The sequence below is a fragment of the Onychostoma macrolepis genome, chromosome 24 (genome assembly GCF_012432095.1).
Source record: "Onychostoma macrolepis isolate SWU-2019 chromosome 24, ASM1243209v1, whole genome shotgun sequence".
NCBI classification, from domain to species: domain Eukaryota; kingdom Metazoa; phylum Chordata; class Actinopteri; order Cypriniformes; family Cyprinidae; genus Onychostoma; species Onychostoma macrolepis.
In genome coordinates this window covers 25,901,125-25,923,058 of record NC_081178.1, presented here as the reverse complement: position 1 = coordinate 25,923,058, position 21,934 = coordinate 25,901,125, and the positions used below count along the sequence as shown (strand labels likewise).

The window sequence follows — 21,934 nt, the reverse complement described above, 5'->3', positions numbered from 1 at the left end:
CAGCAAATTGAACCAACATTCGGAAATTGACGAATGAAGCTAAGAATTATTATTAAGACGTATCGGAACTGACCAATAAGTTATTATTCAGACGCTACGGAAGGTGAGCAAGTTGTTTTTGCTGCCCGCTATCGGCTAAACGAAGCATTACAAGACCACTTTATAAACGCTCCACAAACAGCATAATAATTAATATTTTGTCAAACACAACTAGATACATTTAGTAAGCTCATTTTCTATATTTAGGTATAAAAGCATTTCCACTCCAAGAGATTGCTTCAATTGTGTTCAAATTCATTTTACTAACAAGTATTGGAAAACTAAGTTAACAATATTCTCCCATGAACTGTTTTCTCAATCATAGTTTTTAGACAGGGCAGCTTAAACCTTCACCGCTGAAGCATCTGATACATGTACACTTATAAACACAGGCAGTGGTGCATATATTTGATTATAGATGTACATGAAACACAAAAATATACAAAGAATTAAAAATACCAGTACATATTACATGGTTGGCATTTCTTTAATAAACATTTGCCAAAGGGGGAAAAAAACAAAAAAACATCTTCATACAAAAAAAAGACATTGTTGCTCATCTCCTTGAAATCAGTTAAACGTCTCTTTACTTTCAATTTTACAATGGCTATAGACAAGAGCTGGTGGGGAACCGGTGAGAAACACAGCTTTGATCCGTTCACTCGTTCAGTAGATTCACCAGTTCATTCCAGAAGTGCTACCAGTCTCTCCGGAGTCCTTTACAAGCCCCTCCAGTGAATTAACCCTTGCGACAGAGCCCATAATTGTTGAATCATTAGAAAGGAAGGAAAAAACCAAAAACAACTGACCAAAAAAGGGAAAGAAAAAGTAAAAAGAAAACGACTTCCATTACTGGTCATGTACGTGTGCAGATACAGCACATTCCTCCATCACACCTTCGCTTGTTTCCACCTACTTTATTCAGTAGTGCAAAACATCATTGTAATACTAGTCTGTCCTTACGCAGTTAAAGGAGACGCTAAGGTCATAAAAACACTTACCCTGGCACGGTAAATGCACACTCAAAAAAGGTACAGTTTTAATTTAAAAGACAGCAGTAGAATAGATTACAAAAATCAATCGGAGGGGAAACGAAAACAGCTCTATGAAATGGTATGAGCGGGAAATGCAAAAATTCCCCTCCCAACAGTTCGTCCCTCCAAGCTGTTACTCGAGTGCCCTCGGGATACTTAGAAATCTTACAAATCGAGTTCTGAGACTCTTAGTGCTGGTCGAGGGCAACTGCGTGCGTCTTTTAGGCTGATGATACACGGGGCGGCTTTTTTCGAGCACTTTCCCGTCGAGAACGGGTGGCACATTTCTATCTGGATCCTTTAGATCGGTCGTGGTCTCACCTGGTTGCCCGGTGAAAGCAACATTGAAGGGATAGTTCACCCAAAAATTAAAATTCTGTCATTAATTACTCATCCTCGTGTCGTTTCAAACCCGTAAGACCTTCGTTCATCTTCAGAACACATATTAAGATATTTTTTGATGAAATATGAGAGCTTTCTGACCCTCCATAGACAGCAATGCAGCTGAAATGTTCCCAGAAACATAGCAATAAAACAGTCCATGTGACGTCGGTCACAATTTCGGGAAGCTACGAGAATACTGTGCGCACAAAGAAAACAATAATAGCATGCATGCGCTTTCTCCTGAGCATAAACAATGCTGATTACGTTCTGGGGTACTCGAAGACGGTGACCCGAGGAGAAGAATTGTTGAATAAATGGTTTTTTGCACACAAAAAAGTATTCTTGTAGCTTCGCAAAATTGAAGATGCATTGTTGTCTATGTGAGAGTCTGAAAGCTCTCGGGTTGCATCAAAAATATCTTAATTTGTGTTCTGAAGATGAACGAAGGTCTTACGGGGTTGAAACTACACGAGGGCGAGTAATTAATGACTGAATTTTCATTTTTGGGTGAACTATCCCTTTAACCAAAGTTGCCTGGTAACATTGCTCAAAAAAACTCCCGCGTGCATCATCAGCCGTCGAGTCTTCCTTTTCTGAGGCGTCTGGAAGTTCGTCGGGATCCCGTCAAAAAGGGAGTCCTCTGCCCCGAAGCGTGGCCGTGTTCACGTGGGGAACGTACCCGAGCGGAAGGGATTGGGATGGAGAAGTCCAGGCTTGGCCCGGAGGGGGCGGCGGTCCGCTGTGATTGTACTCGAAGCGATGGTCCTTGTCTCCGCTGAACACCGCGCCGGCTCCGTGAGCGAAGGCCTCCGGGCCGAGAGGCGGCTGAGGGGGCATCATGTGGCCGAGGTAGCTGTCTGCGAAGCCGAAAGGCGGCGGGGGGCGGCTGAAGTCTGGCTCCGGGGGTCTGGGAGCTTCTCCTGGGGCTGCGGAGGACGGCTGCGCTGGATTGGTCTCGGGGGCCTGCCGGTAGTCCAGGTCTGCGCAGGGAGGCGGTTCTGGAGGCTCTGGGGGTCTCTGGTCCGGCGGGAGAATGGAGAGAGGCTCTAGAGGCCTGGAGGACGAGCCGCCGACTTCAGCTGCTGCGGATAACACAACCACAGAAGCTTATCAGGGGCTGCAGCCCATCACATACCTCCCTGCTGTACAGCAGGCGAGAAGCAGTGTGCACCACATTTACAGCAGAGGCCAAAGTTACTACAACACTAGTATTTTCATGATATTTCAAAATGGTTTTAAGTCTTTTGCTGTAGTGTGTCAGTAAGAAATATCAGTTTACATTCCCAAACATTCATTTTGCCATTAATTGTAATAATCCAGTGAGATTTTTGAGATCTGATCATCATCATCAGTCTGTCTGGAGTGACATGAAGAAACAGAACAAACTGAGACTAAATCCAGAAGAACTGCATCTCCAAGACGCTTCAAGAAACCTCCTGCAAAGCTACAGCACTGTTAAGCGTTTTAGGCACTTGTGTAAAAATGCTGTGAAATGAGGATGCTGTCAAAATAATGTCATAAATAGATTTTCTTGATCAATTAACTTCTATTAACTAAACTAAATCAACATTTGTTGTGAGCATGCTTAGTGTTTAAAGCAGGTTTTGTCCTCGCTGCACTCGAGCAGAGTTTCTCAGGAGCGTCGCAGGAGGTTTCTTGAAGCAGAGACACAGTTCTTCTGGATTTAGTCTCAGTTTGTTCTGTTTCTTCATGTCACTCCAGACAGACTGATGATGAACTATGCCCTAATTCACAGTATTCTTCAGACAGCACACAAAAAAATCCCCAGATGACCTACTACTTCCCCCGAGATTCTGCAGTGTGCATCCAGGACATTTATCTTATTGGCTAAAGGAGACAATTTGTGAATTAGTGAAACGTAGCTGGTAGGTCACAGCAATGGCTACATCACCAACGCAATACATCCAGATTACATTCATACTATATATGATGCGATCTAGGAAAACTCCTCGGATGCCGCGTTTTCAGGAAATTAAAAAAATAGGTTGAATGTCAATGTGTCATCAAAATTGGTTTTTCATTGAATTATTCTATAACATCTTGTCAATCATCGCTGAAAATAATATCTTGCCAAATTCGCTTGTTTAGTGCAGAAAAATAGCGATTTATTGTGGCAAGCATAAAAGATCTTTTGCCTAATCGCGATTGTGACTTCATTTCGATTAATCACCTGGAGAAACAGGGCTGGGCTCAGGCGGCGGCTCCGGTGCGTTTGAGACGCCGCCCTCGGCCCCCTCGAACCCCATGACCTCTCCTGCCGCTCCTTGCTGGACTTTGAGGAGCTGAGCGAGGAACATGGTGACGGCGGTCTGCGTGGCTGCGGCCGAGGCCTCTCCGTCGCTCTTGACCGACGGCTGCGGGGAGGGAGGCGAAGGCGGCTTGGGCATGGGTGGTGTCCGGGGCGGCTGAGGGGGTTTGGAGACTTTGGGGAGCGGAGGTGGCTCCGGGGGTCTCTCAGACTCCTGCGGCCCGGGCGGCAAAGCCTGCGTCAGCTGCTGCAGCGTCTCCGGGTTCATCTTCGAACCCACGGTCTGGGCGAACTGGGCCGAACCCACCGGAGCGCTTTTGGACTGCAGGAGGTTCAGAAGCACAGCCAGCTGTTCTTGAGTCAGTTGTGAGTTGGGAGCTTTGGGGTCTAAAAGAAAGAGACAAGTGAAGATTGAACGGTTTCCTTATTACCAAATGAAACCTGAACCGACTCAAAGAGAAACCGGCTGGGTTGCCATTAACGTCTGTTTCCAAGTCAAATACTAGCTTAAAAGAGTTATTTAGTATAATTTTGCCAGAATGTAACTTCTATTATAACTTGTTTGTTTGCTGGTTTTTATTGTATGTGTTATACTTGTATTTTTTGAATGGTTTTTGCCATGAAAACAGCCTAAAATGCTCAAAGTTCATGAACCGGACATCACTAGTGTGGTATAGTCCAGCCTTAAGTGAGTTCACTTCATAAAAGAGTTTTCTACATGCATTAAAAGCTGCATAGTCCAATAAAATACATTTGACAGAAAGGGGAATCTTGCATAACATGCATCGAGTAGGGTCTTCACCTTTAAGCAAAAATGCATGAGTCAAGTCTTGTATCCAAATCGGACCGAACCGTCAAGTTACTCAATCAAACTCACTTTCAGACATCAGACAGTCACTCAGACTCGAAATGAGCCAAAATACCAGTGCATATGATCCTATGACGCTTTAGACATGTAAAACTTCCATACTTCAAATCATTATTTGGTGCTTCAATAATACAGAATTGCATACGCGTGATGTAGTTACTCAATTAACCCTCAAGACTAACCTTTTATTAATTTGGCTAAAAACGTATTTAAGAGAGTATTTAAATGAATCATGTGATTTACTAAGGTTTGCAGTAGTCAAATGGCTGGTATTTGCGCCATTATTTAACACCCAAGAAAAGCACTTGAGCTCTCATGCAAACGTGGCTGTTTAGTAAAGCCGACCCCTAGTGTTTTAAAATCAGGTCACATTTAAATCATGTAGTGTATTCCAGCCTTTACTGACTGCTACAGGACAACATAGTGCTGTGGGGGGTGTGGCTTATTGTGAAGATGCTAAGTGGTTGCTAAGGTATCACTAAGGTGTTGTGGGTGACAAAACGAGAGAGTAACTGGTGCATGTATCTATAATGTGTGACAGACACAGACCGACTAGCGATAGGAAGATGTGGGTTCGTCGAGTGTTTGCGGCGACGCTCTTACCCAGCAGGGCTGCAGCGGCAGCAGCACTCGGACCTTTGTGCGCCCCGGCGGCTGGGAAGCCCTGCGGCGTGTTGCTGCGGCTGTCGTCCAGACCCAGCTCCTTCCGAGGGGCTTTGGGAGCGGTCAGCTCCTCCGGCATCTGCTTCTGCCGGCGCCGTTTCTTACTCCACAACTCATGGCAGTCCTGCCACAGAGGCAGACTAGAAAGAGAAGAAACGGAGACCACCGCACAGAATCAGAAGCGAAAAACTAATCTTAGCTGCTCGCATAAAATTCAAGGCATTGATGTTTGGCTACAAAACCAGCACTGGCTCTGCACCGCTTTACCGAGACTCATTACTTCAGACTTATGTGCCTCTAGAAGCTTGCGTTCTGCGAGTGAACGTCGCTTTATTGTTCATCTCAAAGAGGCACAAAATCACTTTCACAGACTTATAAATGTTCCCTCCTGCCCAACTCATCCTTAACCATCTTCAAGAATCGGCTAAAAACACATCTCTTCCATCTTTATTTGACCCTCTAACTCTAGCAATCTCTATTATAATTCTATTCTTTAAAAAAAAAAAAAAAAAAAACTTGCTCCTTTTAGACTTGCACTCTATTCATTTACTAACTGCTTGTTTTCATAACACACAAACTAACACTAGCTTCTTTATTCATTGTATCTATTTCTTTTCATTTACTATACAATTAACAAAAGCAAAAAAAGGCCTCTATTCTTTTTTTATTCCGTTTTCTTTTTATATATATATATATATATATATATATATATATATATATATATATATATATATATATATATATATAAAAAAACAAAACCCTTGCTATGTGTACTGTGTTAAGCTAACTGAGACTTGTTATAGCACTTTCATATCATTGCTCTTTTGTTGATTTTGATTGCTTCCATTATCCTCATCTGTAAGTCGCTTTGGATAAAAGCATCTGCTAAATGACTAAATGTAATCTAATCTAGTTTTTTTTTTTCATCCCAGAAAAGCTAAGCATAGACTAAACTGCCTGGACCGAAAAACAACACGCTTAAGTTTAGTTTATTATTGTTTTAAAGTGTTTTATTTACTATTTTTAAATAATACTCTATTTTAAATGTATTAATTATATAAAAATAAATAAAAATAATTCTGGTATAAATGGAAAAACAAATTGCAAAGTTAATGATAAAAGCAAAAAACAACAAAAAATCTCATACTCAGGTGGGGGCATCTTGGCTGGGTCCACGTCTTTGAGGAAGTCACTTCTGAGAGCTTGTTCTGCAGTGCAGCGTTTGCTCGGGTCCAACGCAAGCATATGGTCGAACAAATCCAGGGCCATCAGAGGAATACTGAAACATTCAAATGAACAGACGCTGCTAAATGATGTTTACAGCACTTAAAGTTACCTAAAGAATACATTTTTCTTTACACCTCTAATGCTTCCTTCAAATCATATCAAAACAATCCTATTGACAAATGAAACCCACATGAACACCACCACAACGACACAATTACCACTGCAAATTAGAAGTTAATTCATTTCAAAAATCATGGGAGAAGCAAATAACTTATGAAGACGTTGATGAAGAACGGCCTTAAATCTTGCCACAAAATACAATACTTCTATTGTCTTCCCGCCAAAAATAAAAAGCTCACATCACAGTTACAACAGAACTCTCGGACAAAAACTTCCCAGGAGGACTCGTATCCATACACACCCTATATCAGTGTTTCTGCAGGCTTTATGATAATAAATGTAAGAATTTTTAAGATCAAGTCAAGACAACTTAAAAGGAACACTCCACTTTTTTTGGAAATAGGCTCATTCTGCAACTCCCCCAGAGTTAATAAGTTGAGTTTTACCGTTTTTGAATCCATTCAGCCGATCTCCGGGTCTGGCGATAGCACTTTTAGCATAGCTTAGCATAGATCATTGAATCCGATTAGACCGGTAGCATCGCGTTCAAAAATGACCAAAGAGTTTCGATATTTGTCCTATTTAAAACTTGACTCTTCTGTAGTTATATCGTGTAGTAAGACCGGCGGAAAATGAAAAGTTGCGATTTTCTAGGCCGATTTGGCTAGGAACTATACTCTCATTCCGGCGTAATAATGTGATATTACGCAGCGCCTGAAAGTAGTCCCCAGCTATATTATAACCAGTTACCTGGCTGCGGACTACTTTCAGGCGCGTAATATCACTGCGCCTGCCGCGCCATGGTACGGCAGCAAAGTTCCTTGATTATTACGCGGAATGAGAGTATAGTTCCTAATCATATCAGCCTAGAAAATCGCAACTTTTCATTTTCCGCCGGTCTTAGTACACGATATAACTACAGAAGAGTCAAGTTTTAAACAGGACAAATATCGAAACTCTTTGGTCATTTTTGAACGTGATGCTACTGGTCTAATCGGATTCAATGATCTATGCTGTTATGCTAAAGTGCTATCGCCAGACCCGGAGATCGGCTGAATGGATTCAAAAAAGGTAAAACTCAACTTATTAACTCTGGGGGAGTTGCAGAATGAGCCTATTTCCAAAAAAAGTGGAGTGTTCCTTTAAGGAATGAATCGAATGGAACACAATATTCAGTATGGTCTCTAAATGCAAATGTATCCGCAACACTAAAGTTTGTAAAAGCGACAGATATCCATTACTTTTTAATTCATTTTACAAAAATAAAATGACTGCATCACACTGCAAAGAAAGTGATGATGTTCTTAGTATTTTTGGCTTGTCTTCCAGTTCAAATGTCTAAAGATTTGATTAAGAAGCAAATTGACAAAATAAGTCTTGTTTTATGAGAAATTGATCAAAATGTTTGAAAACAAGAACAAATATCTGTCAATGGCCTCAGAAAAATCAAAGTTTTCATTCCCTATCGACAGACATTTATTTCTGTTTTAAGTATAAATTCACTTAATTTTGTTCAGTTTCTCAGAAAACAAGACTTCATGTTTAATTTGCATTTACAAGTAAATGCATCTTAATTTAAGGATGTTTAGATATTTGAATTGGAAAACAAAATACTAGTGCAGTCAAACAATTAATTGTGATTAATCGCATCCAAAATAAGAGTTGACAAAATAAGAGTGTGTGTACTGTGTATTTTTATATAAATACACACATGCATGTATATATTTAAGAAAAATGTAGTTTATATAATAAATATATTTATATAAAAATTATATGAATATAAATATATACATGTATATATTTTCAAAATATTTACACAGTACACACACATATATATCATCTAAACAAAAACTTTTATTTTGGATGCGATTAATCACGATTAATTGTTTGACAGCACTACAGAATACTGAGGCAGATACTCATGTTTTTGCAGTGCTTGCAACATTTAATTCCATGATTTAAGACTTTCTGCTCTGATACAAGACCTTTTAGGCCTTAATTGTGAAAGGGCGAGTTTAAGACTTTAAGACCTTTTTAAAACCCGCAGAAACCCTGTATATTAATTTAACACTTTGTAGTCATGAGCTGTAACGCCTTTTAAAACAGACTAAACTGGTTCCGTTCATTTCTGATTACTCACAAAGCAAACTCTTCCCTTAACCTCCGCCTGTACTGTTTCTTTGGTTTCATGGTGTTGAAGTAGGGCAGCTTGATCACGTCTGGCCACACAGCGGGACAAGGGCTGCCACAGATACGACTGGATTGGACACAGATATATAGGTCAGCTGAATTTCAGACTGCAAAACGGGAACATCCAGTCTGGATCTACAACCACACGTGGACAGTTTTTCTTACCTTATGAGCTCGAGCTGCGCCAGCTCCTGGTTGGCCTGAAAGATGGGCTTCTTTGTGAAAAGCTCTCCCAGAATGCACCTGTGTGACATGGAGGGTTTAAACACCTTGAGGAGGTGGAATGTGGAGTGATTTCTCTATTAATAGCACAGCGTTTCCTCACCCGCAGCTCCACATGTCGATGGCGGGCGTGTACCGCTCTTCTCCCAGCAGCAGCTCGGGCGGCCGATACCACAGAGTGATCACTTTATTGGTGTACGGTCGACTGCAGAATGAACACACAGGACGAGTCAGAGTCTGCTCAGTTTACGCAAATCATAACTGCTTGCTGAATCAAGTCAGGACGTTCTGTGGCTTCGCAAATGGAGGTACGTACCTCTCTTCAGAGTTATACAGACGAGCCAATCCAAAATCTGCCAGCTTGATCTGACCCCTGCAGGACAGCACACATTCACACATCAATCAGATGATAGATTTGCCATATTATGAAAGTTTGGAACACAATGATTTGTGAGCCTGGACCACAAAACCAGTCATTAGGATCAATTTTGTTTTTAAAAATTGAGATTTATACATCGTTATACATTATACATAGTTTTCAACTATTTGAAAATCTGGAATCTGAGGGTGCAAAAAAAAAAAAATCTAAATATTGAGAAAATCACCTTTAAAGTCGTCCAAATGAAGTTCTTAGCAATGCATATTACTAATCAAAAATGAAGTTTTGATATATTTACGGTAGAAATTTACAAAATATCTTCATGGAACATGATCTTTACTTAATATCCTAATGATTTATGGCATAAAAGAAACATGGATAATTTTGACCCATACAATGTATTGTTGGCTATTGCTACAAATATACCTGTGCTGCTTATGACTGCTTTTGTGCTGCAGGCTCACTACAATTCACAACACGAAAACGCAAGGTTAAGACACAACGTCAAACACGTCCATCAAGTGCAATGGAAAAGCAGTGCAGTGGAAGGCCGAGATTCTTGTGAAATGATCCCAGATGCTGAAAGCAACCCGATAAGAAACACTGTGACTCTGGTGTGCACTGACTTGTTATTGAGCAGGATGTTGGAGCACTTGATGTCTCTGTGCAGGAAGTTCTTCTTGTGGCAGTAATCCAGTCCTTCCAGCAGCTGCCTCATGAAAGACTTGATGTGGCTCTCGTTGAAGTGCACAAGGCCCGACTCCAGCAGGCCCATCAGATCATGGTCCATGTACTCAAACACCAGGTAAAACGCCCCTGTGAGATAATCACACAATTATCACAGCGAGCAGAGACTCTTGAGAGCCAAAGGATGGGTCATTTCCATGCAATACCTTTGTCGTTCTTGAAGTCTAAAGCGTCCTCCTTGTCGGTGACTATCTCCTTCATGTTGATGATGCTCTTGTGGTTGAGCTGCCGTAAGATCTTGATCTCCCTGATGGCTGTGATAGGAAAGCCCTCCTTTTCATTGTCCAAACGGACCTTCTTGAGGGCCACCAACTCAGCTGAATAAGCAAAACCAGAAAGATAGATTAGCTACATTAAGTGTTTAATGGCCTCAGAATGCATTAGCATTCAAATTAAGGTACTTAAGCACAGACTATAGTTCTATTGTCACGGTATACAGTGGTTGCCAAAATTATTAGAAGTAGTATAGCATTTTTTTATTTTTTATTTTTTTTAATGCCATGTCAGCATCTTAGGCTATTTTCATGGCAAAAACAATTAAATGCATAACAAATACAATATAGGAAACAAACATGTTACACTGGATTTTTTTTACATTTAACATATGATAACAATTCTAAAATGTTTTCTGGCAAAATTATACTAAATAACTCTTTAAGTGAGTTTACTAGTACTTCCATCAGCTAAAAGCAGTTATTTCTATCTTTTGCTGTAGTGTGTCAGTAGGAAATATCAGTTTACATTCCCAAGCATTCATTTCGCCATTAATTGTAATAATCCAGTGAGATTTTTGTCTGACAACAGCCACCACTGTATATAGATGTTTGAGAAGAACTTACCAGTGTCTTTGTCCTTGGCTTTGTACACCTGTCCATAAGTACCTTCTCCAGTGATCCCAATGATTTCAAACTTGTCAACGCACCGCTTCCCCAGTCTATCTCCGTCTCCTTGATCTCTCCGAAGCGTGGACCACATATTCTGCAACACAACCACAGATGATGCTTAACGTTGCTAACCTGAGTAGATGTTGCAGGAGGGATTGTTTGACTACATACTTTGGTCTCTTCCGCGGGGTGGGCGTCTTTTTGTCATCAGGTGAGCTGTGAGGCGAACCAGGGACGATGCCCGGGAGCTCTGGAGGAAGAGGGAGGTCTGCGAGGAGGTGACGGGCTTTCCTTTCGGGTTTCTTCTTCCCTGTGATTGCTGAAGACTCCTTCAAGATACTGGTATTGAAAAAAGAAGCCATCAGTAGAAATAATAAAAAGAATGCACAATCCAACAAAGTGTGGATACAAGGTTTCTGCAAGTCTTAAATTCACCCTTCCACAAATTAAGACCTTAAAAAGGTCATCGATCAGAGCAGACGGTCATGGCATTATATGCAACATGCACTGCAAAAAAAGGAATATCCTCCACAGTATTTTTGTCTTGTTTTCCAGTACAAATATCTGAACATCCTTAACACGAGATACATGCACTTGAGAAGTAAAATGAAGTTTTCTGAGAAATTGAACAAAACTAAGTGAGTTTGTGCTTGTACTAATATCTGTCAATGTGCTATGAAAATGAAACGTTGATTTTTTTGAGCCCGTTGGCAGATATTTGTTTTTGTTTTACTAATAAACTCACTACATTTTGATCAGTTTCTGAGAAAATAAAAATTCTAACAATTTATCTTTAGACATTTGCACTGGAAAAATACAGAGAACGGACAACAATTTTTTGTCTGATCAGAAGATATAGCAAAAGCTATTTCCATGTTTTAGTTATGCTGCTTCTTTGTCAAACGAATTAAAGGAAAGTTGTTAGACGCTGTATTTTAAACTATTGCTAATACAACTCATTTTCAGCTCTCAATCATTCACATTTCCAGAATACACCGACTCAACGAATGCTCATTTATGCTTCCCTCAGGTTGGTCCTTGAATTGTCTTAAATAGGTCTTTAAAAAGTCTTAAACTGACCTTTGAAAATCTGAATATTTCTGCAGGTTTTATGAAGATGAATGTTGAAAACAAACCTGTCGCTTCCATCCAGATGATCCAGGTTGTTGGCTGCCAGCGGAGGAGGGGCTACAGCTGGAGCAGCTGCTTTCTCTCGGTCCTTGTCTTTAACCTGCACGGACTGTCCTCCTTTCTTTTTATCCTCCTTTACCTTAGCTTCTCTGCTGGCCTGCGAGGTGTCCGAGCTCCTCTTGGCGGGTCGATCCACAGGAGACTGCGGCTGACTGGACACCGGGGTTCTGGGGCCTTTCTCGGACACAGGCGGCGGTGAGGGAGGCCTGGTCTTCTTGGTTGTGTGGTTGGTGACGGGGCTGGGCTGGGGAGCGCTGGAGGACGACGAGGAGCCCTTGGTCGGGGTGGAGGTATTGCTGGAGTTCTTGACGCGGGCGGCTTCGGCGGCCTTGGCTTTCTTCTGCTTGCTGAGCTCGGCGGCCAGGCTGCTCTTCAGGGTCAGCGAGCTGGGGGACAGGCTGGAGGGCCGGCTCCGGGACCGTGAGTGCCGGTGACGGCTGCGCGAGCGAGAATGACGCGAGGACTGGTACGGGCTCCTGCTGCGGGACTTTCCCGTCCGCCTGAAAGCAACAGCAGAATTCATTCATATCAGGGTTCCTACATTTTTTTCCATTTCAAAATGCCATACTTTTCCAGACTCAAATTTCCAAACCTCTCAGACCATATTTAAAATAAATGGTTCATAGTGCATCATTTTCAGCATTATGTGAGCCTGGAGCACAAAACCAGTCAAAAGTAGCACGGGTATATTTGTATCCCCATGTATATTTTAAAAACAAATTGACCCTTATGACTGGTTTTGTGGTTCAGAGTCACATATCTGGTATATAGTGCAGGCATCTAATATTTTTATTTTCGCTGGGGTTTTTTTTTCTCCATTGATTTTCTCTAAGTCACATTAACATACAGAGCCCCTAAAATAAAAAATAATAATAAAACAAACAAACTTTTACATGCACACAAGAAACTTTTTTTTGCATGCTTACGCATTACAGTTTCTAGTTTTATATAACCCATTTCCTTTGTGCATCACCGTCATCTTACTATGAATAAAACAAGAGCATGGATGCACATGAATTAATATAAATCTACTTGCTCAAAGTGTTTAATATTTGTTTTTCGTTAGGGCGGTATGCCATATTTCAAGGTCTTAGGTCTCTTTAACGCATACTTTGTGGAGGCCAAGAAACCACAGTGAAATGGGCTGATGGCACAACAGGTGGCTCAGCGTGCATCGTCCTATACAAGTTAAATGGTTTCTTGTGCGCACATAAAAGTCTGTATATTTTATTTTTGCAAAAGTCCTTGAGGCTATGTAATATATAATACGCTAATAATATTGTGAGAAGAAACCCAAAATGCTTATAACCTGCATTTTGCATAATGAAGAAGTGCACCTCGAATTAATTCAGTCGTATTTTGACTTTGACGTTGTAGGGAGTGAAATTATTTCCTTTATGAAATTAACTCAGGAACTCACAGACGCCATGCAATAAAGCCATGAAACTAACCTGGAGAAGAGATCTCCAAAGAGAACAGACAACACCACCCTAACCAAACTTATCTTCTTTGATCATTTACGACCCCCTTCTTCACCCTGCCATCTCTGCATCTCCCTCTTTCTCCCCAAAAGGGTTCACTCAAAGTTCATTAAGAATATGCAAATACCACATATCATGCATCTTGTGAACCTGTTGTTTTTCCCCTTCATGTTTGGTATCATTTTAAAGGTCTCGGTGCGATGGGTAAACTAGTCTCAATTTCACAGTAGTCACTTGTATTATGAGAAATATTGAAAACGTAAGTGAATCCTGTACCTCTGTTGCGGGGGCGGTCTCATTTCAAAACCTGATAAACATTGCTCTACAGGTGTGACCATTTGGTGCACGAGAACAGCTCCTAGAGAGGTTTCTCATCCCCCATACACAGATCTAATCTGTTTTGGGGCAGAGAATAAATGTTTATGGGCCTTTTGTTCTGTGGTAGTGTGGTAGTATTTAAGGGTAAGTTGCAAATCAGTCGGTGTGATTCTGCAGCCAGATCAGCCCGTAGTGTGGAGGGTATTTAATATGTTCCATACTATGTATTTTCTTCTTGAACTCAGGTAAACATTTTACTCTTAGATTCATCTTTGAACAACTGATGTTATGCATTTTCTTATTTTTGAATTGGCTTCTTATTGTTTTATGTAGTTAATTGGCACGACACGTTTACCTGACTAATAATAAATTGTTCTATTTGATTTATTCTGAACTGTCCTGAAATCATTGTGACTGTTAGACTGTGAGGAGGCTTTTGTTACCGCAAATCTACGGCCAGGATAGATCAAACTGAAGGCTCATGAATGAACGGAGCAGTCGGCACGTCATCGGAGACCTCAGATTTCTGGTTATCACTGGTGCTAGCAAGCTGTACGGGAAAAGACTAAGTAAACTACACTTTTTGTCATAAGCAAGCAGTTGGCGGCAGACAACTAGGTATTAGTCTACCTGCATCCTCTGACTAACATCGGACTGGCGAGCTTGTGATCGTGAGACCGGCGCTTCGGCCGACGCTATAGGCTCAGAAGACACATTAGGTCCCCAGTGAACGGATAATTGAAAATATGGGATGTTGAGGATAATCAAATATTTAAATTAATATATAAGCAATATTTGTGATCAGTTTTTAATTAGAAGTATAGTCTAGATAGCTACACCATTAATTTTATTTATCTTTCAATAAACAAAGGGGATTTACTATATAAATTAAAACATGAAAGAAATACTGTGTGATTATTCCTTAAAAAAAATAAAGTTTGAATAATTTCAGTAGTAGGGCTGGTAGTAGTATTACCGTAAGTACATTCTACTGAACAATATTAATATATTTCTGGCACAATGTCTTCAAGTTAAACCGAAATTTAATTTTAACGGGTTGCCGTGAATACCTTTAAATTTCCGTGTGAATATGATATGACGCTAGTTTTGCTCAAATTAAATGGTAAAGTGCCCATGAAGTGACTCTCAGAACAGTTCTGTAAATGTTGTTTATGTAATTACGCCCTCATTTAGTGAGACGACAGACGCTGAAATCATCGCAAGCGTGACGCGCACTTCAGCATGTGTTTAGTAAACGAAACCACGCGTTTTGTGCCTTTTATTAACACAGAGACACGCAGGATTCATATATTAATTGTCAAATCATCATTCAGGAATAAGATTGCGTAGGTGTTTGAATCAAGATCACAGTCTTAATTAATCATGCAGCTCTAATTGACAGTTAATCAGAATATTCCCGACTTAAGCATTTTGTGGCAAACACCATAAACGCAGCGTACATTTATGCATCACGCTCACATATGCACAGATTCAAACTAAAAAATGGTTGATGCCTCAAGATGTGCTGCATCACATTAGACATCATCACTGGTTGTTGCGTCTAAACCATGCAAAATGCATGAGTTTTGAAAATGTGGGAATGAAATATGAGAGCTAAGTGGAAGGGACTTTTTTCTACAATAATGATTTAAGTGATTAAGTATAATCAAGCAGCAGATCACTGACTGCACTGCTAGCGCCGGATATTGAGAATGACTGATATCTGACGCTCTGTTGTTGTAAACCAAAGCCATTGTGAAAACCCCTTCTGTCTGTTCCCCACACACTGACTTTATTAATATAATTTTACTATATTTGAAGCTTGTGGTTACTGTACGTTCACTGTGCACAATACAACATTTTAAAAACCTCATTGTGTGTTTTGCAGCAGAAAGCCATATACTTCCTACCATTTAAAATTTTTATTTTTTTTAATTAATACTTTTAAACAAGTATGCATTAAATTGATTAAAAAAAAGTGACAAAAGAAATGTATGAAGTTTTAATTTCTATTTCAAATAAATGGTGTTCTTTGGAACTTTATATTCATCAAAGAATATCTATGAAAATATTGTGCAGCACGACTGTTTTCAACATTGATAATAATCAGAAATGTTTGTTGAGCAGCAAATCAGCATATTAGAATGATTTCTGAAGATCATGTGACACTGAAGACTGCAGTAATGATGCTGAAAATACAGCAGCGCATCACAGAAATAAATTACAGTTTAATAGATATTCACATAGAAAACAGTGATATTAAATTTAAATTGATTTGAAACATTTCACAGTTTTTACTGTAGTTTTGATCAAATGAATGCAGCCTTGGTGAGCAGAAGAGACTTCTTTCAAAAACATGAATCTTACAGACCCCAAAATTCTGATCAACACGAGGGCGAGTAAACTTCCAACAGAAATATCATTTATGGGTTTACTATTCGTTTAGTGAAACAAGTGTCAAATACTGTGCATAACGCAGTGCTACACACATCAGTCGCTCAAGATGGAAAACATTACACATTTAACTGATGGTTTCTTTTATGCAAAACAATATTCGAACACAGAGACCAGATAAACTCAGGTTCCCTGTACTTATGAAACCAAGGCTTTTACCTTGTTTCAATACAAGCTGCATTTAAGTGATCTGAGAGATATTAATCAATAAACGGAAAGAAAGAACTAAACATGGCTGCTTATATAGAACGTATATTTAATCATTAAAGAATTGCAAATGTGCTAAGCCTTCATCCTAAACAAAACAGTATTTCATGCTGAAACACTTGTCGAATTTACTATTAACAAAAGTGATCCAGTTTATGATCACTGTCTGTGTTATTTGGTTGTGCAATCATCTGACAGCAAAGCGGATGAAGCCACATAACGACTGAGTCAGCCAATGAACACGCATGTAATTTGCTTCTCAAACTGAGATTACACTTATGTTTATAATTACAACCATCATTATGCCTAATTCAACAACTGACTGAGCCCTTTATAAAACTCACTTATGACTTACAGTTTTAAACTCATGATGCTAATGTCACAAAGTCTAAGGCTTCAATGTCCAGTGTGTTGCTTAAGCCACGGGCCGCTCGACTCGAACCAGCTCACCCTCCCGTTATAAAGCCTGCGATTCACGTGAGCTCAAGCACCACGAGACACGTGTCTGCCGCATTCTTCTTCACAGTGTGTGGAAAGAGTCAACAGTGGGTGGAAAGACTACTTTAAGGTCAAATGAATCAAATCAAAATGTCTTCTACACGTTTGTGCCGACTATAACTAAAACAGCAGAAACAAATAAAGGCTGTATGGTCTTCATAAAGTCCACAACAGGCAGAAGACAACAGCACAATCTTGAAAACTAGAAAAACAATGTGCAAATTATTCAAAAACTATATACAGTTTAATATACTTCTGGAAACGCATTTGCATCTGACAAAGAAAAGCAACAATCACAAGCTGTTATAAAAGCACAATAATATCCTTCAGCCAATTAATAAAACCACGGTACGTATAGTTTCTAACATTTGTAACATAATGGATCTTTGTTCAGCGGTGAAAGTAGCTTAATTTTAATAAAATGTTTGATTAAAGTAGTGGCAGAAAATACGGTTACCATTGTATGGATTTGTGAAAGCATGTGAAAATACCACATTTAATAACATGTTTTTACTCCAAACTCACTTCATAACGTCAGTCGAGTGTTTGAAATAAATCCTTCTGTGAGATGATGTGGCTTCTTACACAGAATCAGGCACGCAACATATTTCATAGTATTCTAAGAAGCGAGTATTGGATTATTATATACTTGTAGTCGTGTGTTTATTATTCAAGATTGGTGGAGATTTACTGCTGATCACAGAACTGTGCTTCACTGAAAGACACGCACGACAATCGCAGCTTCTGCCTTTGCCATTTAATTTCGATTAATCGTGCAGCCTCAATTTTCATATCGGTGCATCCCTAGTTACTAACCCACGCATAACATATAATTAGACTTTCTTGGTACACAAGACTAGTGGTCGACCGATATTGTTTTTTTTTTTTTTTTTTTTTAGTCAATGCCGATATCTTGGAAAGCAGGGTGGCCGATGACCGATATAAAGCTAATATAATTGTATTTATTTTAATTAATATTTAATAAATTTGAAATCATTTGAAAATGGATTAAAAATAAGTGTGTAAAATAAACATTTATACTTTAGATGACAAAGCATTTTTCACAAATAAATAAATATTTAATAAAAATATAACTAAAAAGGAAATAAACACTGTAACCAACAGGGCAGTCGGTATTTTGGGAAGTTTGTGTACATTGGGAATCATATATATATATATATATATTTTTTTTTTTTTTTTAAATAAAGCCAAGGTAACACTCATTTTACATACAGCACACAGTGAAAATGACATCGTCAAAATAAAAGCCTCGAAGGAAAAGGCTGATGCCGATATTTGAAAAATGCCAAATTTGAAAATGCCACTAAACAACAGCAGGGATGCACTCGGCTTACCTGGCGTCCGGACTGGGGCTCGGGGACTTTCTGTAGGGGCTCCTGGTGCGGGGGACCTCGCTCTGCTCGTAGGGACTGTGTCGGCCGTAGCTCGGTGACCGGCGCCAGTACGGGCTGCTCGGGGAACGCTTCCTCTTACTGGAGTACGAGCTCGGCGACTTCGAGACGTTATAGGCACCGTACAGCTCTGAATCCCGAGCGTAGCAGGTCGAGCTCGGAGACAGCCTCTTAGCGGGGCTCCTCCGGGAAATGAACGGGTAGTTCGTGTTAGGAGACTGGTATCCGTAGGAATACGCCGTCGCGAAGGGACTAACGTTATCCGCCGCTTTGAAGCTCGGGCTGTTCCTCCAGTAGTCGTCACGGTAAGCTTGCGGCGGGTCCCTATACGCGGAAGGAGGGTCCTTCTCGGATTTGGACTTGCTTTTAAGTCGCTTCGACTCTTTCTTGTCCGCTTGGGCCGCGGAGGAAGGCTTCTTGCCGTTACTGTCGTGATTTCTCACGCCGCTGCGGGACTTGAGCGCCGCGTCCCGTTCTCGGTTGGACCGGTTCCTCTTCATCTGCTTCTCCAGGCGTCCCTTCTCGTCTCTCCTCCGAGAGGAGTCGTCGTGCTCGCTTCTGCCCGGGGTGAAGCTGGAGTCCTGGAGCTCGGCTTCGCTCACGGACGGGGTGCCGGTTCTGGGCGACGGGCTACCGGAGAAACGCTCGGACTGCGAGCTCACGTCGTCGTACTCCACTAAAGTCCGAACACCCCCGTCGTAAACCACCTCCTGCTGCTGCCACGGCTGCTGCTGCTTCTCCCAGCCGTGCTTGTGCTTCTTTCTCCGGGAGGAGGACGACGAGGACCGCCGCTTCTCCCGGTGCCGCTCGCGGCGGCTCTTGCTCCGCTTCGCCTCCCTCTGACTCCTCTGTGACGGCGGGCTTCTCCCCCGGCCCTCGCGGGGAACGATCTCTGGGTTCGGCATTTAATATCCCACTTTATCGCTCGCGTCTCAATCCCCGGTGTTAAACAAAGCAAAACATTTGAAACCCACTTTAAGCGCTATTATAGCACAGCTAGCGTTAGCGTCTGTGTGCTCACACAGCGACCGTTCCCAGCCAGATCACACCGAATCCATCGCATTCACTCATCCCAACGCACATCAATCGGATAAACCCCTAAAAAAGCCTCGGAGAAGTCAATAAAAGCCTCGAGTTGTAATCCAGTTCCGTGCATATGATGAAGAGATTGTGTTAGCCAGCCTGTGCTAACTTAGCAGATCCGCCACACAACAGCCTTTAAATCCGCCTCCATGGCTCGGATAGCGCTGTCCTCCCGGTGACGAGTTCAAAACGGCTCGTTTTCTGCGCCTGGCGAGATTTCCAAAGGGAAGATCTCATCGAAAACGTTAGTTAAATCCACACATACTTATACGGGGCTCAAACTTCTCGTCGCCCTCTCACACCGACTCACTAACAAGGAAGTAGCACGCATGTTGGTCAGCGCGGAGTTCAGCTCGGCAGATTCGACACGATGCAGAAAATCATAAATCCCGTTTAGTCCAGAGAGTTGGATTTACGTGGCATTTTGGATCTAAATTGCATCTCAATAAAAAATACTAAATAAATCAGCTGGTTATAGGATTGAATTAAGCTGCAATCATTCCAAGCACAAAAATAAAAGTAGCGAATCGAGCGCACTATCCCGCCAGTAGGCCTTTGCTCTCTGAGGCCTTCAATCAGAGAAGATTTGCTCTAGCAGTGGCACTTATTAACTCCTAAACCTTGCAAACATATGCCGCTGGCAGCAGAGGGCGCCACCACGTGTCTCCTTTTGTACATGCGACGCTTTTTATATCCATGCAACAGTTGAGAAATGAAAGTGTTTAGGTTTCAAGTACGTGGCGGTGACTGATTCCGTGCATTGTGTGTTCAATAGGATCAATCTCTTGGAAAACTAGAGCGGTTTCCTTAGGTGTCTTATCTGCAGACCTTTGGCTGATCTGCTGAGGCATAAAAGGGCAAATGAATGTTGTAATTGAAATAAAACCTGAAAAGTTACTCAACATTTGCTGATTAGAAGGGAAAAAAACCCTGGTCACTGATAAGCATAGACAACTCACTATGCAATAAAGATCAAGACATTAATTATTCATTTCAGTAAATAAGTCAATGCACAACTACAGGATATGATTTGAATGAGCATTAATAATAGTTCATAAATAAACATCACACACAAGTTAATAATTCATATAAAAAGTGATGCAGGACATTTTATGGGGGGAATAACATAAAACATACTTTCAAAACAAGTAACAGACCATAATAAAAAGGAAATAGAAATAGAAAAATTAGAATTGATCTAAATTCTTTAATTTAGACAAATTACATTTTATTTTTTGACAATAATGACTAATTGCTGCATATTTAAAGAGGTAAAACTAACTGTGTTTACTATGATATTTTGGTTCCCATTTCATATTTCATAAGGGCTGTTGTTACTAAACCAAAATAACCTGACCTCAGTTCTGCGGGACCAAAAATTGTTTTTATAAGAGCACAAACAATGTTGTAATTTATTATTTATCTAAATCATTGACAATTTCTTTCTCACAGCCATTTATACCATTTCATGTTTTAAAAGGGGTTTTACTAGCAATAAAACAAAAGCAAACTGGACCACAAACTGTTATCAAACAGCACAAATAATGTTGTCTTTTTAAATTTATTCAAATCATTTAATTTAGACAATTTAATTTCTATTGCGTCCAAATACCTTTACAGTCAGAAATGCAGGAACAGTGAACTTAAATGCAGTTCGTTACTTTACAATTTGGGTTCAAATATAAAACAAACCTTGAAATACTACAGACAACTGAAAATTAGCTATATATTCTGTATGCTTTATTTTGTAATCATAAGACAGAACATTCTGGACACACACAGCCCATGCTGCACACACACACACACACACACACACACACACAGCTTTTGTAAGCAGATATAGCACCATGAACAGGCAGGAACACAGCTGCGTTTGCTACTAAAGCCACGGCCTCAGCGATATACACTATACTCTCACACAGACACGTCACAGGAGGCTTTGTGTTCATCTGCTCACAGTAAACTGCATTCTGGCTCCTCAGAAGAGTTATTTTTGCTGTAGATCATTACTGACCATTAGTGAGCATCGTTGTGCTATATGACAAATAAGAGGACTGATCATTATCCCATGCTGAACCGTCATCATTTATTTTTAAATGTTGCAATTCACTTTAAGTGATGGACTTATGTTTGTTCCTCCTTCAAGTTGCTAGAAGAGCTTTGAAAGTAATTCCTAAAACAGTACGCTTTCACTTCCATTTTACAAGAATGACTGCTTATGATTAACTAGACTATCTGGCATATATCATCTTTTTCTTTCTACT

General features: G+C 40.5%; 1 protein-coding gene across 1 annotated transcript; it reads right to left on the bottom strand.

Moving 5' to 3' along the window:
- Positions 1 to 507: 507 nt before the first annotated feature.
- Positions 508 to 20,262, bottom strand: cdk13 (cyclin dependent kinase 13). The gene is given in 15 exon segments (XM_058765342.1): positions 508 to 2,539; positions 3,649 to 4,113; positions 5,198 to 5,397; positions 6,405 to 6,536; positions 8,745 to 8,861; positions 8,960 to 9,037; positions 9,120 to 9,221; positions 9,333 to 9,389; positions 10,022 to 10,211; positions 10,289 to 10,459; positions 10,982 to 11,068; positions 11,071 to 11,120; positions 11,198 to 11,365; positions 12,163 to 12,717; positions 18,531 to 20,262. Coding segments are annotated over 15 exon segments (3,792 nt in total). The 5' UTR covers positions 19,493 to 20,262; the 3' UTR covers positions 508 to 2,081.
- Between the last annotated feature and the right edge of the window lie 1,672 nt (positions 20,263 to 21,934).